This window comes from Ascaphus truei, chromosome 13 (assembly GCF_040206685.1).
Source record: "Ascaphus truei isolate aAscTru1 chromosome 13, aAscTru1.hap1, whole genome shotgun sequence".
Lineage (NCBI taxonomy): Eukaryota > Metazoa > Chordata > Amphibia > Anura > Ascaphidae > Ascaphus > Ascaphus truei.
In genome coordinates, this window is record NC_134495.1 from 11661215 (window position 1) to 11686672 (window position 25458).

Genomic DNA, 25458 nt, shown 5'->3' on the forward strand with positions numbered 1-25458 from the left:
AAACCACAATAATTATCTTCAGCACTACCATTTAGTAATGAAGTACTCAAAGAGCAATATCAAAACATCCTTACATCTATACACAGTGGGTTGCAGAAATATTCACCACCTACTAATACATGTCACATTTTGTTGAATTACAAATAATGTATGCACAGCTTTAAAAACAAACTTTTTTTTAATTCTAAACTACAAAGCTATAGTGGTTAAACTGAGCGCCATTATACGGAGGAGGTTAAATATCAGCAAAGGAAATGTACTACATGAAATGTACTGGTTGCATAAGTATTCGGCCCCTTACGTCAGTGCTTGGCAGAAGTCCCATTTGCAGCAATTACTGCTAGGAGTCTTGTTGGATCGCTCTCTACTAGCTTTGTACTTTAGGACGGTGACATTTTTGCCCATACTTCCCGGGAAAATTAATCCAGTTCTGATACGTTTGTTGGGGGTTTTCCCTCCTCCTCATATAACAGCGTTCAGGTTACAGCTTTGTATATTACATTATTATTATTTTTTTTTTTTAAACCACATACATTATTTGTAATTCAACAACATGCGACATTGGTGGGGGATGAATACTTCTACAAAAAAGTGTGTTTCAGGCAAGTAACCACCCTTTCTCAACCCTCTAATTACTGTAGATTATGCATCTGCACATCATTTACATATGAATGGGTTATCCCCAAATAAACAAAGGAAACACTGCTTGAGTTTGAAGAACCTCTGCTCTACAAATCTGTACCCGCCACACTTTGCGCACCGGCTGTTAAAAAGGGATACAGGGCGCTCACCTGGGGGCCCAGGAGCAGACAGAACTTACCTGGAGGATAGTACATCAGAGAGTTGTGGGTCTTGTACTCCCAGGTCTCCACTCCTGCCGTCCCGGACTCTATGGCTTGCATCTCCATCGAGGAAGGGCCAGGTTCTGTTGGAGCCGCTGGGAAGAGACAGAACACAAATGGTCAACAGGGAGGGTCGCGGGCTGGGGGCATTCAAGGGGGGTAGCTCGATTTGGGAAGGCAGACAATGACAGAGAAATGGGAATCCCGCGCCCCCTAGTGGCGCCACTTCAAAGAAATCCAGCAAACACATAAAGTGTAAATAGTATCAAGTCATTCTTGTAACTCTCAGAGACTGTCCCATACATGGAATATAACCCCTCGTCACACAGCGAAAGTCTCCCCAATAGCCTCTGTCCCGAGGTATGACTTGTATGAGGTAGGCTCACATATAAAGCAGACTCGCTGTTTTTGTGTGCGAGCGTTCCTGGACGTCGGCGTGCTCCAACCGGGGTAAATACAGAGAGAAGGTGAAGTTGTGAATCTGGCCGTGCAACTGCTCCTGAGAAGAAAAACTGCAGACCGGGGCTTCTTGCTGGATACATAGTAGCTACTATGTGCCAATAAAACTTTTTTTGTATCCAGCAAGAAGTCCCGGTCTGCAGTTTTTCTTCTCAGGAGCAGTTGCACGGCCAGATTCACACCTTCACCTTCTCTCTTGATTTGGGAAGGGTCCGATTTGCTCAGGGGAGTGGGATCTACTTTGTCGGGAGTTTGGCTTCTCTTGAGTAATAAGGAAGCCCGAGTCTCCTTCATTCATTCATAACCGCACGGTCACGTTGTGCAAGGGCATGCCGTCACTGCAAGAAAAACTAATGATGTCACATTGACCGCGCGTCACTGGTTTCCGAGTGCGACGAACACTCCCAACGCCTTCAGTCAGCGCCAGATCATCTACGCCAGGGGTGGGCAACTCCAGTCCTCAAGCGCCACCAACAGGTCAGGTTTTCAGGATATCCCTGCTTCAGCACAGGTGGCTCAGTCAAAGACTGAGCCACCTGTGCTGAAGCAGGGATATCCTGAAAACCTGACCTGTTGGTGGCGCTTGAGGACTGGGCGTTGGCCACCCCTGAACTACGCCATTTGATGCGAGTGCCTTTACACGTGTGTTTTGCTTGCTGGAAGGTTATAGGGGTTTGGGGTAACCTTGCTCGATCGCTTGGTAGTAAGTGTAGGATGGTGCTGCCTAGGATGTGTGTGCATCACATAGGTAGTGACCTGAGCTGGCACAGAGGAGACAAACCCCGGTAACGGCACACACCTCACAAAGGGAGGTATGGTTCAGGTACAAAAAGTTACTTTTATTATTATAGTAAAACAAAGAGACCAATCTAGACAGACAGCGAGTGCCTCCTAGAATCGCCAAAAATGGTGCAGACCGTATACAACAATACTGCCACAGGGAACAAACACAGTACCCGACACCCCGGGGAAACAAAGTATCATATATAATGTGTGAGGTGCGTGCCGTTACAGGGATTATCTCCGTGCTTGTTGTACGTCAACATTGTAACCAGTAACGCTTATTCAGTCATTTCCTCTCATTCTGCCACTTGAAGCTAAGGGATGTTCTAACTGCCCCCTGTATGTAACGTTACCTGCCCCCACCCCCTGCAACGTTGCCTGCCCCCCACCCCCTGCAACGTTATCTGCCCCCCAGGAAGGTTACCTGCCCCCTGCAACGTTACCTGCCCCCCACCCCCTGCACGTTACCTGCCCCCCGCCCCCTGCAACATTACCTGCCCCCCGCCCCCTGAAACGTTACCTGCCCCCCGCCCCCTGCAACGTTACCTGCCCCCTGCCCCCTGCAACGTTACCTCTCATTCTGCGACTTGAAGCTAAGGGATGTACTAACTGCCCCCCTGTATGTAACGTTACCTGCCCCCCACCCCCTGCAACGTTACCTGTCCCCACCCCCTGCAACGTTACCTGCCCTCACCCCCTGCAACGTTACCTGCCCCTCACCCCCTGCAACGTTACCTGCCCCCCCGCAACGTTACCCGCCCCCTGCAACGTTACCTGCCCCCGCCCCCTGCAACTTTACCTGCCCCCTGCAGCGTTACCTGCCCCCCGCCCCCTGCAACGTTACCTGCCCCCCGCCCCCTGCAACGTTGCCTGTCCCCTGCCCCCCGCCCCCTGCAACGTTACCTGCCCCCCGCCCCATTACCTGCCCCCCGCAACGTTACCTGCCCCCCGCAACGTTACCTGCCCCCCGCCCCCTGCAACGTTACCTGCCCCCCGCCCCCTGTAACGTTACCTGCCCCCCGCAACGTTACCTGCCCCCCGCAACGTTACCTGCCCCCTGCAACGTTACCTGCCCTCCGCCCCCTGCAACGTTACCTGCCCACCGCCCCCTGCAACGTTACCTGCCCCCCGCTCCCTGCAACGTTACCTGCCCCCACGCCCCCTGCAATGTTACCTGCCCCCCCACCCCCTGCAACATCACCTGCCCCCCACCCCCTGTAACGTTACCTGCCCAACCCCTGACGTTACCTGTTTGTACTCGTCCTCCGCCTCATACAGCCAAAAGTTTCTGCACCGCTCCTTCTCCTTAGCCACCTCCATGATCTGCTCGAAGGAAGCGTTGTCCTCGCTCGTGTGCTTGGCCAGGAAGCTGTCCAGCCCCGGAAGCTCCTCTGGGTCTTCCTCCGTCTTCTCGCCATCCCCTGCACAATTCATTCCTGTTAGCCCTTAGCTGCCAGGTGTACAATGCACTGAATAATGCCTGTGCTATGAATCACTGCCCCACAGAGCTGACAATCCAATTAAACATCAGATATGACTTGATCAGGTGTCACAAAAGATACATCAATGTTACCAACGGTCACACTGAATGGTCCATATTGTGGTGACCACAGACTCAGTGCCAGATGTCTCACCTTCGTCTCCCCCTCTGCGCTTACTCGCCATGGAGGGTGTGCCGAGAACTCCAGTGGGGGTTTCAAACGTGGCCGGTGTTATATCTGCAGCAAAACACAAGATATTAATATTAAATAGAAAGGGAGGATTCCAACACATTACCTGGAGCCATCCAAGCATCCTGTATCTCAATATTAATCATGTTACAGTGTTTTTCCAACGGGGTTCCCCGGGCATCCTTAAAAAGTGTTCCCTGCAACTTTCTGGTCATTTGAAAATGGTTCCAAATACAATGAAATTGACAATGCATCTGATCTCAGACGCGCTATTAGAGAGTTTTGGGGTTCCTTACAATGCACCTGATCTCAGACGCGCTATTAGAGAGGGTTGGGGTTCCTTACAATGCACCTGATCTCAGACGCGCTATTAGAGAGGGTTGGGGTTCCTTACAATGCATCTGATCTCAGACGCTATTAGAGAGGGTTGGGGTTCCTTACAATGCATCTGATGTCAAACGCTATTAGAGAGGGTTGGGGTTCCTTACAATGCATCTGATGTCAGACGCGCTATTAGAGAGGGTCGGGGTTCCCCAGAATTTCACAATATCATTATGAGGTTCCTTAACAAAACAAAAAAAAGAAGGGTTGGAAACCACTGATGTATTTATACAGAAGTTTAACACATACAGAAACAATTGGTATGCAGATACCAAAAAGTTTACCAATTTAAAACCAGCTACAGGCATACCCCGCTTTAAGTACACTCACTTTAATTACACTCGCGAGTAAGTACATATTGCCCAATAGGCAAACGGCAGCTCACGCATGCGCCTGTCAGCACGTCCTGAACAGCAATACCGGCTCCCTACCTGCACCGAAGCTGTGCGCAAGCGGGGAGACTATAGAGCCTGTTACAAATGCGTTATTTACATCAGTTCTGCACATATATAACGATTGCCGTACAGTACATGCATCGATAAGTGGGAAAAGGTAGTGCTTCACTGTAAGTACATTTTCGCTTTACATACATGCTCCGGTACCATTGCGTACGTTAATGCGAGGTATGCCTGTACTTGATGCTGGGAGCTCCTACACATACCTCACACATGGAAATGTTACAATTGTAGAACTGTTCTAATCAAGGAATATTTATCTGAAGTCATGCGTGTTTGTATCCAACTAGAGGGACAACATTACGTATAGCGTACACCACGCATGATATAACAAGACAAGCCTCATGTGTCAGCGGTTTGTCACCGCCTGCAGCGGGGTGGGTTTCCGGGGAGATCTGCTTACACGGCAGCGGCGTTTCCCGTGACAATTTCCCCGAGGACGATCCGAACTTGATGGCGATCTGCCTCATTTTCTCCAGGTCCCCGCTCTCTTCCGCCTCCAGGTACTCCCTCTGAGCACGCAGCTTCTCCACGTCCGGGAAGAAATCCCGCTGGATGATTTTCTGCAGGTTCTGGGGACGGCGGCAGCGAGTTTAGTAGAAAAACAGCAATTATCTTCCTGCCCCGTATACTGCGCTTCGTAAATAACGACAGGACCGATTAACGAACGTTTCAGGCTCCCTGCAACCTAACAGACCCCCTTCTCTGTCGTCCGATTTAGGCTGTGTTTATAGTGGGCACATGGAGCTGCGCACACATGTCGCTCAAGCGATTTGATAGATTTTGCGCGACGGGGAGGTGTGGCGGAGGTATCACCAGGCTGGTTCGCCTCTCATTGGCTGAACCGCTCACGTGATGCGGCCGACAAGGGTAAAGATAAAATAATTTGTCCTTTCAAAAATCTGTCGCGCGCATTATGGGCGGCCGCGTAGAGAAGAGGTCTGTTGTTCGTGCAGTCGAGCCCACTATAATCGCGGCCATAGGGCACATCTCCCACATGAAGAGGACAACCTGAGTTACAAGAACATCTTGAAGCCCCGAGAGGTGAACACGTGGCCCGTCTGGCCACCTTTAAATGTGATGGGAACTTTTATTACCGATTCAAATACCAACGTCACTATGCTCAATAGTTTCATTCTTTTTCAATGTCTATTCTTCCAGTACCTGTCTCTCTGGCAGTCTCTCTCACCTGTATGTATTTCTCCTCACCCAGCACTTCTCTCTCCCCCCCCCATACCTCTGTGTGGGGCACTCTACTGTATGGGGCTCTTATAATGTATACTCTTACTCCTCTCACACATGTATAGATGTCTCGTTATCCAGTACCTCCCTTCCCCATCCATCCTGCTCTACTGTATGTATGTCTCTCCCACCTCTCCTGGGTGTCTGTGTCTCTCCCCTGTGTGTCTGTGTCTCTCCCCTGTGTGTCTGTGTCTCGCCCCTGTGTGTCTGTGTCTCGCCCCTGGGTGTCTGTGTCTCGCCCCTGGGTGTCTGTGTCTCGCCCCTGGGTGTCTGTGTCTCGCCCCTGGGTGTCTGTGTCTCGCCCCTGGGTGTCTGTGTCTCGCCCCTGGGTGTCTCTTCCCCCCCCCCTCTCCCGTGTGTGTCTCTTCCCACCCCCCTCTCCCCTGTGTGTCTCTTCCCCCTCTCACCCCCCTCTCCCCTGTGTGTCCCCTCCCACCCCCCTCTCCCCTGTGTGTCCCCTCCCACCCCCCTCTCCCCTGTGTGTCCCTTCCCACCCCCCTCTCCCGTGTGTGTCTCTTCCCACCCCCCTCTCCCCTGTGTGTCTCTTCCCCCTCTCACCCCCCTCTCCCCTGTGTGTCCCCTCCCACCCCCCTCTCCCCTGTGTGTCCCTTCCCATCCCCCTGTCCCCTGTGTGTCTCTTCCCACCCCCCTCTCCCCTGTGTGTCTCTTCCCACCCCTCTCTCCCCTGTGTGTCTCTTCCCCCTCTCCCCTGTGTGTCTCTTCCCCCTCTCTCCCCTGTGTGTCTCCTCCCCCCTCTCCCCTGTGTGTCTCTCTCTCCCCCCTACATATATACAATATGTACGTCTCTCACCTGTATATAGGTCTCTTCATCCAGCACCTCTCTCCGGGGCCTCCCCAGCTCTGTCCCCCCCGCGGTCTCCCTCAGTACGGCCAGAGCAGCGGCCCCAGGCCTGCGGGTCACCAGGGCCAGAGAGGGGAGGCCCTCCGCCCCGGGAGCCGCCATCCCCGAGTCCGGGGAGTGTGAGGCCCTGCGCCCGGCGGCGGAGACACCTCGGTCTTTACGGAAAAACACGCGCAATCCGTGACCAGGGCACAACCAGGAACTGACCCTGGTGACGCACCGTACTGTCTGCGCACAGCATGCCGGGAGTCGTAGTTCAGTTGCGCACAGGATGCTGGGAGCGGTAGTTTGCCTCACTTTTTGGAATATAACAAGTATTGGTGTTGTCCCTGCATTATAAGAAGCCTCTCTTTTTTAGGGGGGAGGGAGTTTTGGGGACTGTATTTTAAGATTGAAGCAGGATTTATACTGTAAGATGTAAAAAAAAAAAAAAAGAGTGAAAGTGTAAAGAAAAAGCAGTGGTACTGTGGGTGTGAAAATAATAATCATTATTTAATATTACCCTGCGGAGCACAGGAATGAATGTACAGGCGGTCCTCGGTTATCCACCGGAATCCGCTCTGGAAGTAGCGTCGGTTAGTGGAATAGCACTGTGGATATTCTGAACACATGATACATAAAGCTTGGCCCCCTGCAGACGCACTTACCAGAACTCCCTCCTACTGTCTCTGTACGTTCTCCCTACCTACCAATTAGACTGTAAGCTCCTCGGGGCAAGGACTCCTCTTCCTTAATGTTACTTTTATGTCTAAAGCACTTGTTCCCATGACCTGTTATTTATATTATCTGTTATTTATTTGATTACCACATGTATTACTGCTGTGAAGCGCTATGTACATTAATGTCGCTATATAAATAAAGACATACAATACAATAAAGTGAGTCCCATGTTAATCAGTGGCGGTGAGCGTAGGATAACGCATTCCGATGTCGGAAAACGGCCCATAGGGTTGCATTGTAAAGCGTTGGATATGTCATTCGTTGTGAAGTGAAACGTTGGATAGCGGGGACTACCTGTAAAAGTGATTGGGACACACAGCCCGGCCCTGGGGGTCTATATCACAGGCCCCTGCGCACACACACAGCTGGGAATAAACAGAATTACACCGGCCCTGAATAAAAACAAAGAAAGAAAGTATTCACATATCAACGTTTCGGTGTAAGCATACACTATCATCAGGACCATCCAGAGTAAGCAACCACAATGGAGCTTACATACACTAAACCGCCACACTGAGTCATCCACTGCCCAAACACTAAAGATAGGGCAGAGGTGCCTAACATCCAGGGTTGCCACCACTCCGAGTTTGACCCAGAGACTACGGGTTTCGGCCGCGTACCTCCGGGCTTACCTGGAACCTCTCCGGCGGCATCTCCTTCTGCAAATCCCGTCACTTGGCTCCGCGTTGCCACGACAACAGGACACTGCGTGGCACCACGCGGTGTTCCGTTGCCATGACAACTGTGAGTCCCGCGGTGCCTCGGCGTCACGTTGTCATGGCAACACGCGCCATTTAACGTCACGGAGCCACGCTGACTGGACCTTGCAGGGGGAGGTGACGCCGGGAGATGCCGCAGGTAAGAGAAATAAATATATAAATAAATGTAAAATAAAAATTCTATTGCAAAACGTCTCCGGGTTAGCCTTAAATATGAGGTGACAAACCCTGCTCATAAGTGAACGTGTGTTAAAAAATGTTAAAGCACATACTGAGCGCTACCCACACGTGCAGCAATGAGAAAACCCATCCAAAGGCCCCACGTGGTATCATAAAATACACCCATCACAGAGCTGCAATAACCACATGCAGAGCCGCTCTCGTAAGGGCCACGGAGGAACCAGGACAAGAAGCGGACAGTATTCATGGTAACATACAGGGAGTGCTGACACATGAGCTGAGACACATATATAACCGGGACTGATCCTGACCCGTAACCGCCATTAGGGTTTATGCAGTGAGTGACCCCGCGGGCGTGTTTAACATCAGCGATGTCCCTGTGGGTCCCTGGTAGCAGGGAGGCTGTGTGGTGGTTTAGTGCAGGGGTAGCCAGTCTTCGACTGACCCACCTGTGCTGAAGCAGGGATATCCTGAAAACCTAACCTGTTGGTAGCTCTTGAGGGCTGGAGTTGGCCACCCCAGGTTTAGTGTATGTAAGCTCCAGTGTGGTTGCATACTCTTGAAGTCCTGATGAAGGTGTATGCTTACACAGAAACGTTGTGTGTGAATACTTTCCTTTCTTGTTTTTCTTCCGGGCTGGCGTTTCCATTCACTTTGGACTTTTGCAGCTTCAGCTCCTGCAATGCATGCTGGTCCGGCCATGTAGAATCTGTCTGCCAGGGCCGGCTTGTAAGGCCTCGTCCAGGGTGGAAACAGGCGCGCTGGCGCTCCAGCGCTACGCCCTGCTCGGCCGGGCGATTCCTGGCCGGCTAGGTGCGCGCGTGGCCCCGACGTCACGGAGCTGGTTCGCCCTCATTGGACGAACCGCAAACGTGACGCGCTTGCGAGCAGCAAAATCAATTTTGCTTGCTCGGCAAGCGGCTGAGGGCCGAGCAGGCGCACCCGCCCGCTCACGCAGGCCACGTGCATTGTGGCAACGTGTCCAGCGTGAGCGCGCCCGCGCAGCGCCTCCCTGGACGAGGCCTAACTTGGCGGGGCTCGGTGCCGGAAGGAGAGCACGGGGACCTCTTACCCTCTCTCCTGCATCTCATCTCTGCGACGTCGCATTGCCATGGTAACACGTCACCATTAGACGTCGCGTTGTCGCGATCAGAAGATGCAGGAGGAGAAGCCGGAGAGAAGGTAAGAGGAGGTTACAGAGGCCCCGCGCTCTCCCCCGGCAATCAGTTTACATGGCGTGGGGAAGAGCGCGGGGCTCGGTGTGACTGCGCCGATTTAACCGCCATTAAGCCGGCCCTACTGTCTGCGATCAAAGGTGTTACATCCATTTGTAAGTCCCAACAAGCAGATTGTGACATTAATTTGGGTCCCAAACTGATGGACAGAGCCACAACTTACAGGGGTAATTGGAAAGTAAGACGTAGGGTGACCACACGTCCCGGATTTTCGTTAAATGTCCCAGGGCCCCCACAATTCGGGGACAAATCGTTCGAATGTCCCGTTTTTAGCTTTTCCCTGATGGGACTCACTTAAAAAAAAAGACACGGCGCATTTTTATGTGATCAATAATATCAAAGAGTAAACATTTGAAATATACTGGTAAACTAATTAAACGATTTATTCATATAAACCAAACTGTCAGTTTACTGCACTCGAAAGTTTGTTTTGTGTTAGGAAAGTGAAATAAATCTTTAATACGGCAGAAATAGGGGCGCCATTAAACAAATACTCTTATAATATTTATCCCACTCGCAAAATTGTATGACACGTGGCTGCCTGTGTCAGTATATGTCACATGTATATGGTCTCTGTATGTCTCACATGTATGTACATCTGTCACTGTATGTCTCACATGTACATGCATACCCCGCATTAACGTACGCAATGGGACCGGAGCATGTATGTAAAGCGAAAATGTACTTAAAGTGAAGCACTACCTTTTTCCCACTTATCGATGCATGTACTGTACTGCAATCGTCATACACGTGCATAACTGATGTAAATAAGGCATTTGTAACAGGCTCTACAGTCTCCCCGCTTGCGCACAGCTTTGGTACAGGTAGGGAGTCGGTATTGCTGTTCAGGACATGCTGACAGGCGCATGCGTGAGCTGCCGTTTGCCTATTGGGCGATATGTCCTTACTCGCGAGTGTACTGTCTTAAAGTGAGTGTCCTTAAGTGAGTGTCCTTAAACCAGGGTATGAATGTATGTCTCTGTATGTGTCTCATGTCTGTCCTTGTCAGTGTGTGTGTGTGTGTGTGTGTGTGTGTGTGTGTGTGTGTGTCTGTGTGTGTGTGTCTGTGTGTGTCTGTGTGTCTGTCTGTGTCTTTGTGTGTGTCTCTTTGTGTATGTCTCTTTGTGTGTCAATATCCATGATGTTTTATTTATTTATTTAAGAACAAATCATTTCATACCTAGAAACCACAGTTACGTATTTCCGTGGCGGGTTACACGTGGATACTGTTTTCTTATCCACGACCTTAGAATTACATTTTCTTGGCCGACAAAATGCTGTATTTTAACCCTTTTGATGCCAGGCCGGCTGGTAGCCTACGGGGCCGATTAAATATGAAAACATTAGCAACTGCGGAGAGACAACAATAGAATTAACCCCCTCACTGCCCGGGGGGCTGGCCACGCAATATACCCAAAACCAGCAACGCGGCACCGGGCCCCTCTGGCAGGGAAGGGGTTAGAAGATTTGGCTGGGACATCATGGGTCCCTGTGTGACGTGGTGCTGTCGCCGCTCCTGGGACCCCCGGTGTGGGATGCTAGCAGGACGTGGACACGTTCCGTGGGCCCGGGAGGATGAAGACGGGCGCCGTGACTCTCTTCTGTCTCCTCCACTTGGCTCTGCGGTTCTTAAACCAGACCTGCGGTCACAGTGAGCGTGTTACGGAGGATGCACAGCTATCTCTCACTCCCCCCACCTGCTGTAACACACACAGCTATCTGTCACTGCTCCCACCTGCTGTAACACACACAGCTATCTCTCACTCCCCCCACCTGCTGTAACACACACAGCTATCTGTCACTGCTCCCACCTGCTGTAACACACACAGCTATCTGTCACTGCTCCCACCTGCTGTAACACACACAGCTATCTCTCACTCCCCCCACCTGCTGTAACACACACAGCTATCTCTCACTCCCCCCACCTGCTGTAACACACACAGCTATCTGTCACTGCTCCCACCTGCTGTAACACACACAGCTATCTCTCACTCCCCCCACCTGCTGTAACACACACAGCTATCTGTCACTGCTCCCACCTGCTGTAACACACACAGCTATCTCTCACTCCCCCCACCTGCCGTAACACACACAGCTATCTCTCACTCCCCCCACCTGCCGTAACACACACAGCTATCTGTCACTCCCCCCACCTGCCGTAACACACACAGCTATCTCTCACTCCCCCAACCTGCTGTAACACACACAGCTATCTCTCACTCCCCCAACCTGCTGTAACACACACAGCTATCTGTCACTCCCCCCACCTGCTGTAACACACACAGCTATCTGTCACTCCCCCCACCTGCCGTAACACACACAGCTATCTCTCACTCCCCCAACCTGCCGTAACACACACAGCTATCTCTCACTCCCCCAACCTGCTGTAACACACACAGCTATCTCTCACTCCCCCAACCTGCTGTAACACACACAGCTATCTGTCACTGCTCCCACCTGCCGTAACACGCACAGCTATCTGTCACTGCTCCCATCTGCCATAACACGCACAGCTATCTGTCACTGCTCCCACCTGCTGTAACACACACAGCTATCTGTCACTGCTCCCAGCTGCTGTAACACACATAGCTATCTCTCACTCCTCCCACCTGCTGTAACACTGATTGAGCCACCTGTGCTGAAGCTGAGATATCCTGAAAACCTGACCTGTTGGTGGCCCTTGAGGACTGGAGTTGGCCGTCCCTGATTTAAGTTATCACTAACCTTGGTGTTACACACACCCAGTCCCTGATATAGGGCTCTGGCGGGGTCTGGATGGGTGTAACGCTACACACAGGTACCTGACGCTATTTCCTCTCCTCTCTCTGCGCTTCAGCAAAAGCCCTATAATATCAGGGTGTGGAAACTCAGCGCAACACTACGGTGCAGAGCCACAAGAGGGCGCTAGGTGTTAGCGAGCGTTTACGCCCATTCATGTGAATGTTACTGGAAGATAATGCAATGTCCCATTGACTATAATAACGTGACATACAGCCCGTGATAATGACATGTAGGTGGGATGTCGGTGCGTGTAATGACATGTAGGCGGGATGTGGGTGCGTGTAATGACATGTAGGCGGGATGTCGGTGCGTGTAATGACATGTAGGCGGGATGTCGGTGCGTGTAATGACATGTAGGCGGGATGTCGGTGCGTGTAATGACATGTAGGCGGGATGTCGGTGCGTGTAATGACATGTAGGCGGGATGTCGGTGCGTGTAATGACATGTAGGTGGGATGTCGGTGCGTGTAATGACATGTAGGTGGGATGTCGGTGCGTGTAATGACATGTAGGCGGGATGTCGGTGCGTGTAATGACATGTAGGCGGGATGTCGGTGCGTGTAATGACATGTAGGTGGGATGTCGGTGCGTGTAATGACATGTAGGCGGGATGTCGGTGCGTGTAATGACATGTAGGTGGGATGTCGGTGCGTGTAATGACATGTAGGCGGGATGTCGGTGCGTGTAATGACACGTAGATGGGATGTCGGTGCGTGTAATGACATGTAGGCGGGATGTCGGTGCGTGTAATGACATGTAGGCGGGATGTCGGTGCGTGTAATGACATGTAGGCGGGATGTCGGTGCGTGTAATGACATGTAGGCGGGATGTCGGTGCGTGTAATGACATGTAGGCGGGATGTCGGTGCGTGTAATGACATGTAGGCGGGATGTCGGTGCGTGTAATGACATGTAGGCGGGATGTCGGTGCGTGTAATGACATGTAGGCGGGATGTCGGTGCGTGTAATGACATGTAGGTGGGATGTCGGTGCGTGTAATGACATGTAGGCGGGATGTCGGTGCGTGTAATGACATGTAGGCGGGATGTCGGTGCGTGTAATGACATGTAGGCGGGATGTCGGTGCGTGTAATGACATGTAGGCGGGATGTCGGTGCGTGTAATGACATGTAGGCGGGATGTCGGTGCGTGTAATGACATGTAGGCGGGATGTCGGTGCGTGTAATGACATGTAGGTGGGATGTCGGTGCGTGTAATGACATGTAGGTGGGATGTCGGTGCGTGTAATGACATGTAGGCGGGATGTCGGTGCGTGTAATGACATGTAGGCGGGATGTCGGTGTGTGTAATGACATGTAGGCGGGATGTCGGTGTGTGTAATGACATGTAGGCGGGATGTCGGTGCGTGTAATGACATGTAGGCGGGATGTCGGTGCGTGTAATGACATGTAGGCGGGATGTCGGTGCGTGTAATGACATGTAGGTGGGATGTCGGTGCGTGTAATGACATGTAGGCGGGATGTCGGTGCGTGTAATGACATGTAGGCGGGATGTCGGTGCGTGTAATGACATGTAGGCGGGATGTCGGTGCGTGTAATTCGCTTTCAGGATACCATGTTAATTAAGGGAACATGATGTCAGTTCCTGTGTTAGTTAAAGTCACGTTATGAGCCCGGATTTAATGGGGCTTTGTGAATCTAATCCTATTACATGCACTCTCCCCTCTCTGATATCTGCACTCTCCCCTCTCTGATATCTGCACTCTCCCCTCTCTGATATCTGCACTCTCCCCTCTCTGATATCTGCACTCTCCCCTCTCTGATATCTGCACTCTCCCCTCTCTGATATCTGCACTCTCCCCTCTCTGATATCTGCACTCTCCCCTCTCTGATATCTGCACTCTCCCCTCTCTGATATCTGCACTCTCTCCTCTCTGATATCTGCACTCTCCCCTCTCTGATATCTGCACTCTCCCCTCTCTGATATCTGCACTCTCCCCTCTCTGATATCTGCACTCTCCCCTCTCTTATATCTGCACTCTCTCCCCTCTCTGATATCTCCCCTCTCTCCCCTCTCTGATATCTCCCCTCTCTCCCGTCTCTGATATCTCCCCTCTCTCCCCTCTCTGATATCTGCACTCTCTCCCCTCTCTGATATCTGCATTCTCTCCCCTCTCTGATATCTGCACTCTCCCCTCTCTGATATCTGCACTCTCTCATCTCTGATATCTGCACTCTCTCATCTCTGATATCTGCACTCTCTCATCTCTGATATCTGCACTCTCTCATCTCTGATATCTGCACTCTCCTCTCTGATATCTGCACTCTCCCCTCTCCGATATCTGCACTCTCCCCTCTCTGATATCTGCACTGTCCCCTCTCTGATATCTGCACTCTCCCCTCTCTGATATCTGCACTCTCACCTCTCTGATATCTGCACTCTCCCCTCTCTGATATCTGCACTCTCTCCTCTCTGATATCTGCACTCTCCGCTCTGATATCTGCACTCTGCCCTCTCTGATATCTGCACTCTCCCCTCTCTGATATCTGCACTCTCTCCTCTCTGATATCTGCACTCTCTCCTCTCTGATATCTGCACTCTCTCCTCTCTGATATCTGCACTTTCTCCTCTCTGATATCTGCACTCTGCCCTCTCTGATATCTGCACTCTCCCCTCTCTGATATCTGCACTCTCCCCTCTCTGATATCTGCACTCTCCCCTCTCTGATATCTGCACTCTCCCCTCTCTGATATCTGCACGCTCTCCTCTCTGATTTCTGCACTCTGTCCTCTCTGATATCTGCACTCTCTCCTCTCTGATATCTGCACTCTCTCCTCTCTGATATCTGCACTCTCCCCTCTCTGATATCTGCACTCTCCCCTCTCTGATTCGCTTTCAGGATACCATGTTAATTAAGGGAACATGATGTCAGTTCCTGTGTTAGTTAAAGTCACGTTATGAGCCCGGATTTAATGGGGCTTTGTGAATCTAATCCTATTACATGCACTCTCCCCTCTCTGATATCTGCACTCTCTCCTCTCTGATATCTGCACTCTCTCCTCTCTGATATCTGCACTCTCCCCTCTCTGATATCTGCACTCTCCCCTCTCTGATATCTGCACTCTCCCCTCTCTGATATCTGCACTCTCCCCTCTCTGATATCTGCACTCTCTCCTCTCTGATATCTGCACTCTCTCCTCTCTGATATCTGCACTCTCTCCTCTCTGATATCTGCACTCTCTCCTCTCTGATATCTGCACTCTCTCCTCTCTGATATCTGCACTCTCTCCTCTCTGATATCTGCACGCTCTCCTCTCTGATATCTGCACGCTCTCCTCTCTGATATCTGCACGCTCTCCTCTCTGATATCTGCACTCTCTCCTCTCTGATATCTGCACTCTCTCCTCTCTGATATCTGCACTCTCTCCTCTCTGATATCTGCACTCTCTCCTCTCTGATATCTGCACTCTCCCCTCTCTGATATCTGCACTCTCCCCTCTCTGATATCTGCACTCTCCCCTCTCTGATATCTGCACTCTCTCCCCTCTCTGATATCTCCCCTCTCTCCCCTCTCTGATATCTGCACTCTCTCCCCTCTCTGATATCTGCACTCTCTCCTCTCTGATATCTGCACTCTCTCCTCTCTGATATCTGCACTCTCTCCTCTCTGATATCTGCACTCTCTCCTCTCTGATATCTGCACTCTCCCCTCTCTGATATCTGCACTCTCCCCTCTCTGATATCTGCACTCTCCCCTCTCTGATATCTGCACTCTCCGCTCTCTGATATCTGCACTCTCCGCTCTCTGATATCTGCACTCTCCCCTCTGATATCTGCACTCTCCCCTCTCTGATATCTGCACTCTCCCCTCTCTGATATCTGCACTCTCCCCTCTCTGATATCTGCACTCTCCCCTCTCTGATATCTGCACTCTCTCCCCTCTCTGATATCTCCCCTCTCTGATATCTGAACTCTCTCCCCTCTCTGATATCTGCACTCTCTCCCCTCTCTGATATCTGCACTCTCCCCTCTCTGATATCTGCACTCTCTCATCTCTGATATCTGCACTCTCTCATCTCCGATATCTGCACTCTCCTCTCTGATATCTGCACTCTCCTCTCTGATATCTGCACTCTCCTCTCTGATATCTGCACTCTCCTCTCTGATATCTGCACTCTCCCCTCTCTGATATCTGCACTCTCCCCTCTCTGATATATGCACTCTCCCCTCTCTGATATCTGCACTCTCCCCTCTCCGATATCTGCACTCTCCCCTCTCTGATATCTGCACTCTCCCCTCTCTGATATCTGCACTCTCCCCTCTCTGATATCTGCACTCTCCCCTCTCTGATATCTGCACTCTCCCCTCTCTGATATCTGCACTCTCTCCTCTCTGTGTCTCTATGAGATGCACTCTCCCATCTCTGAGACCGTCACTCTCACCTCTATATTCCTTCTCGTACCTCCACTCACTGCTCTCTTTCGTACCTTCTCCCCTCTCACTCTCTCCCTCTCGTACCTCCACTCTCTCTCCCTCTCGTACCTCCACTCTCTCTCCCTCTCGTACCTCCATTCTCTCTCCCTCTCGTACCTCCACTCTCCTACCTCCACTCTCTCTTCGTCTCGTACCTCCACTCTCTCTTCGTCTCGTACCTCCACTCTCTCTCCCTCTCGTACCTCCACTCTCTCTTCCTCTCGTACCTCCAGTCTCTCCCTCTCGTACCTCCACTATCTCTCCCTCTCGTACCTCCACTCTCTCTTCCTCTCGTACCTCCACTCTCTCTTCCTCTCGTACCTCCACTCTCTCTTCCTCTCGTACCTCCACTCTCTCTTCCTCTCGTACCTCCACTCTCTCTCCCTCTCGTACCTCCACTCTCTCTCGTACCTCCACTCTCTCTCGTACCTCCACTCTCTCTCCCTCTCGTACCTCCACTCTCTCTCCCTCTCGTACCTCCACTCTCTCTCCCTCTCGTACCTCCACTCTCTCTCCCTCTCGTACCTCCACTCTCTCTCCCTCTCGTACCTCCACTCTCTCTCCCTCTCGTACCTCCACTCTCTCTCCCTCTCGTACCTCCACTCTCTCCCTCTCGTACCTCCACTCTCTCCCTCTCGTACCTCCACTCTCTCTCCCTCTCGTACCTCCACTCTCTCGTACCTCCACTCTCTCTCCCTCTCGTACCTCCACTCTCTCCCTCTCGTACCTCCACTCTGTCTCCCTCTCGTACCTCCACTCTCTCTCCCTCTCGTACCTCCACTATCTCTCCGTCTCGTACCTCCACTATCTCTCCGTCTCGTACCTCCACTATCTCCGCCTCTCGTACCTCCACTCTCTCCTCTTTCCCCTCTTTCCACTCTCTCTCGTACCTCCCTCCCTCTCCTATCTCCACTCTCCGCTCTGCTCTCTCCTCTCCCTCCTCCACCTCTCGTACCTCCACTCTCCCTTTCGTACCTCTACTCTCTCCCCCTCTTGTACATTCTCTCTCTCTCTCTCTCTCTCTCTCTCTCTGCGTCTCTCTCATACAGCGCCTCTTTCTCATACAGCCTCTCTCTCTCTCTCTCTCTCTCTCTCTCATACATCATCTCTCTCATACATCCTCTCTCTCTCCCCCCTCTGGTACCTCCACTCTCTCCTCTTGTACCTCTACTCTCCTCTCTCTCATACATCCACTCTCCTCTCTCCCCCTCTTGTACCTCCACTCTCCCCCTCTCGTACCTCCACTATCTTCTTTCTCCCTCTCGCACCTCTACTCTCTCCTCTCTCCTCTCATACCTCCACTCTCCTCTCTCTCCCTCTCGTACCTCCACTCTCCCCTCTCATACCTCCACTCTCCTCTCTCTCCCTCTCGTACGTCCACTCTCCTCTCTCTCCCTCTCTTACGTCCACTCTCCTCTCTCTCCCTCTCGTACGTCCACTCTCTCTTCTCTCCCTCTCGGACCTCCTCCCTCTCGTACCTCCACCCTCTCCTCTCGCAGCTGTATGGTGCCTGCCAGCTGCTCCCGAGCGATCACATCTGGGTACTGGTTGTGATGGAAAGTTTCCTCCAGCGCCTGCAGCTGCTCCTCCGTAAAGATGGTACGGTGACGCCGTGTCCGGCGCTGGGAAGGGGTAAAGGCGGGGGGCGCGGGGGGTTCCCTGGTCACTGCGGCGGCACCATCCCCAGGGCCAGCATGCAGCATCCGCATTGGCCAGTGTAACTGAGAGGCTGAGAGAGGGGTAATGGGGGGGGAGAGAGCAAAAGGGAGAGATGAGGAAGAGGAGGGAGAGAGCGCGTGCGAGAGAGCGCGTGCGAGAGAGCGTGTGAGCACGCGAGAGAGAGCAAGAGCATGAAAGCGTGCGTGAAGGAGAGCACGAGAGAGAGCGAAAGAGACAGAGCACGAGAGAGAGCAAGAGTGTGCGCGAGAGAGAGCAAGAGCACAAGCGTGCGAGAGAGAGCGAGAGCGCGTGTGAGAGAGCAAGAGAGAGGGGGAAAGAGAAGGAGAGAGAGAGAGGGGAAAAAAGATCAAGAAAAAGAGAGAGAGGTGGAAAGGGAATGTGAAAGAGAAAAAGACAGCAGGTGGTGGGAGACTAAGCCAGGGGTGAGCAGCTCCAGTTCTCAAGAGCCAACAGGTCAGGTTTTCAGGATATCCCTGCTTCAGCACAGGTGGCTCAATCAGTGGCTCAGTCAAAAGACTTCACCCCCTGTGCTGAAGCAGGGATATGCTGAAAACCTGACCTGTTGGTGGCCCTTGAGGACTGGCGATGCCCACCCCTGCACGAAGCTATTATACTGCCTCTGTTTTCCCCTGTATTGTATAAATTAGATTGTAAGCTCTCCGGGGCAGATACCCCTTGTTCCTCCCCAGTAACAGGACCCCTATACTCACCCAGCCACGCAGGGTCCTGCACAGAGCGGGGGTTGGCATGGGAGCAGCAGCAGCAGTTACACCCAGACACGGGGAGATCGCCCCGAGAGCTGGCCGGCACAGGATCGCCCGGGCACCGCCCCTGCAGCGCCCACACCGACCCCTGCTGCCGGGCCGCCAGATCCCCCGTCTTCTCAGCGTAAGGAAGGGACAGGATGCTCTCAATAGAGAACGGACGCCGCGTCTTTCTCTTAACCCCGTCCTTGCCGGGCGGCATGCTGACAGTGCCCTCGTACGGAGGGTGCGGATATTTGTCCTCCGCCTGGACGGGCGCCTGCACGACTGGCCGCCAGCCCTCACCCCGGCCTTATAAACACAACGCATCCCGTTCACGCACACCGAGAGACCCCTCTTACCTTTAATACTTTCAGCTTAAAGCACTTTCCTTTCATATCTTTCATTCTCAGACCTTTTTATATATATATATATATATATATTAAATACCTTCCCTTCATTCCCCTAAAGCTGCCGCCTTATAACTCAGACCATTTTATGGGAGGAAAGAAGAAGAAAAAAGGAGAAAGCTGTGGTAATCCCCAGAACAGAAACACTAAACCCCCAGTGAATACGATAACTGGCTTTCTAATCTCAGCTGGGGGTTTTGTTTTTTTTAGGATATTTTTTTTGTGTGTGTGTTCAGGGCCAGTTGTGGATCTAAGATCTCATTAATCTCGACAGGACCAAGAGGGGGGGGGGGGGGGGGGAAATGTATAAAAAAAAAAATCAGCTTTCTGCATCTGGAGGGCCAGGGAGATTGTAGGGTGGGCATTGTGTCTGGGGGTAAAAGGGCTGATATCAGGACTGTTCCTACACAACAGGAAAGGATTATAGCGCGCAATTATTCCGCCTCAGCTGCGCTCAGAAATACCTGTGTAATCAGAAAGGGCTGTCATATCACAAAGCATTATACAGGGGGGCAGGACTGGGCTCCGTGCGGGGAACGGCCTCACGGGATTGAATGTTATTGGAGTTTTACAGAACAAAAACCCACATGCTTGATCTCTTCTTAAGGCTAAGTAGGCGCCTTTTTCTTGTTGTTGTCATGATGATGCTGTACTGTATTTGTTCACAGCACCACTGCTTTTGCTTTTTTGGCTGGAGCACGCATCGGAGATGGGAGCTGAGAAAGCGTTTGGCCATGTAACATCTTCTCTGCCATTACCCCCCCCCCACCCCCCGATTGGAAATGTCAAATATTTTGGGGGGGATTTGGGTCCAGAAGCCAAATTTGTGAGCAGCGAGGAGTCTGGGTAAAAAAAAAAAATCCAACTCCCTCCGCTCTCGTTAGTGGTTTATACTCGCCCGAGGAGAGCATTCCAACGATGCTGTGATCAGGGTTACGCTCTGAAGAAATTCAACACGGTGGCCATTTTTAGAGACCCACCAAATCTGATTTGACATCAAACTCCCAGGAGTTCAAGTGTCAATAACATTGCACTGGAAATACAGTCCCAGGAGTATATTATCACTGTATATTGGTACTCTCCCTACCCAGATCTTGATCTCTCTTTTACCCTAAATATTCAGACTCTCAGAGCCCAATTTCTGCCCTGGGGGGGGGGGGGGGGGGGGTGAGGGGGGGGCAGTGGTACAGCATCTGCAGCAGCCTCCACTTAACCCCTTCCTCACTGGACCCGCTTGTGATACAAAAGCCAGGCTCCCTGAGGGTTACAACACAAATAATGAGACTGAGGGAAGGGAGCGGGGATCATCGTCTCGCTGGGATTACCGCGCCGGGGTATGGAACTCACGTCTCCTTTTGTACAAAGAATTAGAGGATTTACACGCAGATCTATCAGACGGATTGGAGTTATCTGCAGGTAAATAGAGGCAGGAGGAGGGGGCAGGATTAGAGGCTGCATACGCCGATACAATCACTGTAATATTCTTTGAAAATGATGTGAGGGACAGGGTGCATGTAACGTGTGTGTGTGTAACGTGTGCGCGTGTGACGTGCATGTGCCTGTGTGTACGTGCAAACTACAGTCATTATTATTAAATCATCGCATCGGCTGGTGATGACTAATTTCCTCGGTTATATTTCCTTGAAAATTAGGATATCCCTGAGAGTATCAGGGACAGGCTCAGACAGTCCTTGGTTTATATGTGTAGCCCTGTCTCCTATGGAACGCAGGCCGCTACTATATGCTGTATCACCTGTAGGCTCGCAGGGCCTAAATCTCTGCCACGGAGAGCCTGGGGTACGCGCGTAATGAATATAAGGGGTGCAGCGCCTCCACCTGCGACAGCTCCCGCCAGAGGGGGAGTGGGTCCTCGCAGGACGTATACACGTAAATACCAACACACGGCAGAATAACTTAACCAATCGACTTTACTTGCATGAATACGCTTACACATATACAGGTCAGCGGCCCTCCCTAGCAGAGACACTCTACTCGCGTCACGGCGGACGCCAACCCTCCCGTATCCCTCCACCGGGTGATCCCACCCCGTGTCCAATCCCCAAGGGATAAGTCCTCCCACCCTACAGTGAGTCAGATGTCTGTGTATATGTGAGTGTGACTGCGCAGCCACTGTGTCCCGAATGAATTGAGGGTACCGTTGGTGCACTTGTAGAAATACCTGCCGGGTACTCCGATACCCAGTACCACTACAATCTTCACAAAGGCTCCGTACGAGGTAGATATTGTCCTCACACCCACGTGGCTATCCAGGGCGGTCCCACCCGGACACTCGTGGTTGACTAGCGGGGCCTGAGCCCAGACCTCCCGCCAATTAGAACAGTCCAGCTCCAATCGTGTGGTACTAACGGGAATCTGGAACCTCACTATGGCGGTCCCTAGCTCGGCTTGTCTCTACTGGGACTCAGGGCCTAACTGGGCCTGGGGCATGCGGCGGTAAACCTCCCCTGCACCGAAGCTCCGTCTCCTCTCCAGCCAGCTCTGATACAACGTGCGTGCAACCACCTCCCTTTCCTCCTCCAGAACTCAACCCATTGGCTCAATCCTATCACGGGGTCTTCGCCGCGGGTGCTACTGGGACAGGTGTCTCGCTACCTCCCTCCAATTAGAACTCTCCTCCTTCGCGGGCTTTGGCAAAACACGTCTGCGCAAGCGCAACCTCTGGCTAGGTTAGACCTTACGGATGCCAACCAGAACATGGCGTCTTGCATGACGCGGAGCCTCCCTACTGGAGTACTCTCTCTATGCGCCCCACCCCCCCTCCCCCATACCAAGGGTGAAAAAGGGAATCCCGGCTACATATGTAATGTAGAGTATTTTTTATTTATAAAAAAACAAAACATATTTACAAACATATCAATACAAAATCAACAAACTTAAATTAAAATATACCATTTTTTCAGAACATTTACACTATATACAGAAAGTATTTCCACACTTATATCTGAACCCCCGCCCATCTTCTCTCCCAGGACGTTGTATCCCACCTGACTCTCTCCCCCTGCTTTATTTTCTTTACCTGCTCTATAACCTGTCCCCCTGCACAGGTAACAGGCACAAGAACCTTTTCTGCGGAGAGAAGACTGCGGGTGATCCACAACCTATATTTCACAAGTGCATTGATTAACACCACTGTGCTCCCGCTGTAACCCTGCAAGTGATCCCTAAACACACCGTATACTATATCACAATAGTTTTGACCCTTTAAATCTGGCATTCGTAATGAGGCGGCCAGGCCTTCCCACATCTCCACTGCGTAGGGGCACTCCACGAGGAGGTGCTCCATCGTCTCCAAGATCCCAGCACAGGAACCTCGGGGGCAGTTCCTATCTGCTATGTTTTTATATTTTAAATTTGCTCTTACATAAAGACGCCCATGGAAAGTCAACCAGACGGTATCCTGCATCCAGAGAGGGATTCTTGGGTCTAACAGATTCTGTAAGGCCTCTTTCTGGTCCTCTATGTCACAGTGTTTCAGATCTAATAGCGAGACACATATTCTGCTCAATACTACCCAGTACAGTTTTTTCCTGGGAACAGAAGTAATTTCCAGAGCAGTTATTTTACATATATTTAAGAATTTGTACATAATCCTCATATATTCTGGCATATATACATCTTTTACAATAATTCTTTTAACAGGTTTGCCATCTAGCCAGTTTTTAAGGGGGGACACCCACTTCCTAAAATATATATGCCAAAACTGGTCATCTCTGTTGATAAAATTCTGCAAATTAAAACATACAAGAATGAGAGAAAAAAATAACACAGGGTTCCCTATTCCCAAACCGCCTTTCTCTCTCGGCAAATAAGTAATTTCTCGCTTTAACACGTTCACACGATTTCCCCAGAGCAATTGGAAAAAAAGGCTATATAAAGTAACAGTAATTTCCGCAGGGGGAGGAAATACAAAACTTAAATACACAAAAATAGGTTTCAAAAAGATCTTAATCATTTTAACTTTCTCAAAAAGAGAATTTCCACTTCTTCCACCGTTCTACCTTTACCTTACAGATGTTCCGTTTCTCCTTCCAGTTGTGAACACCAGAATTCTCTTTTCCAAAATAAATCCCTAAAACTTTAAAAGAGGCATTGTCTATCTGAATATCCTCAGGTAGACTAAAGGGGGTTTCCTCTTTTCCTAACCAGCAGGCCACAGACTTATCCTGATTCACCCGGGAGTTGGAAACATTTGAGTATTTATTTATTTCCTGGTTAACACCTTCAAATTAACTTTTTGAGGCAACATAAATACAAACGTTGTCTGCATACGCCTGGCACTTAACTCGCCCCTCGTGTTGGGAACCCTCACAGGGTACGGCTTGAATGTGACTGTTCTGCTCCAGGTGTCTTAAAAAGGGGTCTATGGAGAAGATGTATAATAGGGGGCTCAGCGGGCAGCCCTGTCTAACAACCGACTTTATGGGAAAAGATTCCCCTACCCAGCCATTAATGACCGGTCTTCCATAAGCTCCTTCATACAGCAGAGCCAGTTTCTCCACAAAGGTATCTGGGAAACCATATCTTTCCAGAGTTTTAAAAAGATAGTCATGATCCACCCTATCGAAGGCTTTGGCCTGATCAAGATTTAAGAGGTACCCCGATAGACCTCCATTCCTGCCCATCTCAAACATCTCCCTGATGTTAATTAAGTTATTAGCGATGTTCCTTCCCTTAATGGCACAGGATTGGGAACTCGTTATCACCTTCTCAGCAATGTTACTCATCCGATTTATAAGGATCTTCGCTAAGATGTTATAATCATTGTTTAGTAAGGCTATTGGTCGCCAACTTTTTAATTCTTTCGGATCCCCTTTCTTATATAATAAGGTTAACAGGGATTCACGCTGGGAGTGAGAGAGACCTATCCCTCCCAGAGAAGCATTATAAACGTTTGCCAATATTTCAGCTAAAACCTCACGGAAAACTTTATAAAATTCAGCAGTGATTCCATCTGCCCCGGGGGTTTTATTACCAGAGAGGGTCTTAATTGCATTAGACACTTCCCTTGCTGTGATTGGGGAGTCTAAGCCTATCAGGTCATCCTCAGGAACTGATGGGACATTGACAGAATCCAAATAACTGCCCATTTCTACAGGATCAATGTTTTTTTTGCTAAAAAACTCTGCATAATATTCAGTGACAACGTTAAGCATTTCATCTTTACTAGTTACACACACACACCCTGTGCATCTTTTAGGCCACATATAACCTTCTTTTTAGTTCTGGTTTTACAATTTTCAAAGGGATCTGGAGAATAAATCCCACAGCCACCAAAATGCTTCTCATTTGTTAAAGAGGATAACCGTTCATATTGTAATAACCTCATACTTTCCTTAACACACCTATACTGCTCAGAATTCACTTCTTGACCATTCTGCCTTTCCGTATACAGTTGCAGCAATTTAGAGCGGAGGACCAAATACTTCTTGTACCTCGCCTGGTTTGTTAGACCTGAGGTTTTCTTAAAAAATCTTTTAATGTCTTTTTTAGTGACCTCCTACCAATGCACTATATTGGGATACAGAACTTGTGTGGATACACAGTCCTTGAAGATCTGTAGGTAACTTTCTCTTACAGTCTCCTCCTGTAACATGGAGGAGTTCAGCTTCCAAACACTGCGACCTAGAATCACAGAGGAGTCTATGTGTAGGGTTACCTGTAGAATAGCCTGGTCAGAATATTCTACAGGCGACAATCTGCAGCTGGCAGTATTTACGTTGCTCCTAACATATAACCTGTCTATTCTGGTTTTTCTCTCCCCACATACATATGTGTACCCTGGAGTATTTGGGTTGTGAAATCTATAAACATCACTTAAATTAGCCTGTTTACACATATCATTT

General features: G+C 50.6%; 2 protein-coding genes across 2 annotated transcripts in view; both read right to left on the reverse strand.

Moving 5' to 3' along the window:
• The window catches only part of ESS2 (ess-2 spliceosome associated protein), a 12050-nt gene extending 5130 nt beyond the window's left edge, over positions 1–6920 (reverse strand). Inside the window, 6 exon segments of the mRNA XM_075568509.1 lie at positions 821–910; positions 913–937; positions 3333–3505; positions 3719–3802; positions 4994–5162; positions 6644–6920. Of these exon segments, the coding sequence (XP_075424624.1) occupies positions 821–910; positions 913–937; positions 3333–3505; positions 3719–3802; positions 4994–5162; positions 6644–6796 (694 nt within the window). The 5' untranslated portion in view covers positions 6797–6920.
• Positions 6921–9955: 3035 nt separating this feature from the next.
• Positions 9956–19567, reverse strand: GSC2 (goosecoid homeobox 2). Its single transcript, XM_075567886.1, has 3 exons — positions 19152–19567; positions 18240–18490; positions 9956–11188 (listed from the first exon to the last, which is right to left on the reverse strand). The coding sequence occupies exons 1-3, from the start codon at positions 19405–19407 to the stop codon at positions 11087–11089; spliced, it is 609 nt and encodes a 202-aa protein (XP_075424001.1). The 5' UTR covers positions 19408–19567; the 3' UTR covers positions 9956–11086.
• Positions 19568–25458: the final 5891 nt, after the last annotated feature.

Excerpts from the sequence above, each read along its gene's own strand:
- GSC2 (XM_075567886.1), bottom strand. The coding sequence starts at position 19,407 with ATGCCGCCCGGCAAGGACGGGGTTAAGAGAAAGACGCGGCGTCCGTTC. Across the intron at positions 18,491-19,151 it reads GCAGGACCCTGCGTGGCTGG|CCTCTCAGTTACACTGGCCA; the intron begins GTGAGTATAGGG and ends CCCCTCTCTCAG. Across the intron at positions 11,189-18,239 it reads TGCGAGAGGAGAGGGTGGAG|GTCTGGTTTAAGAACCGCAG; the intron begins GTACGAGAGGGA and ends CTGTGACCGCAG.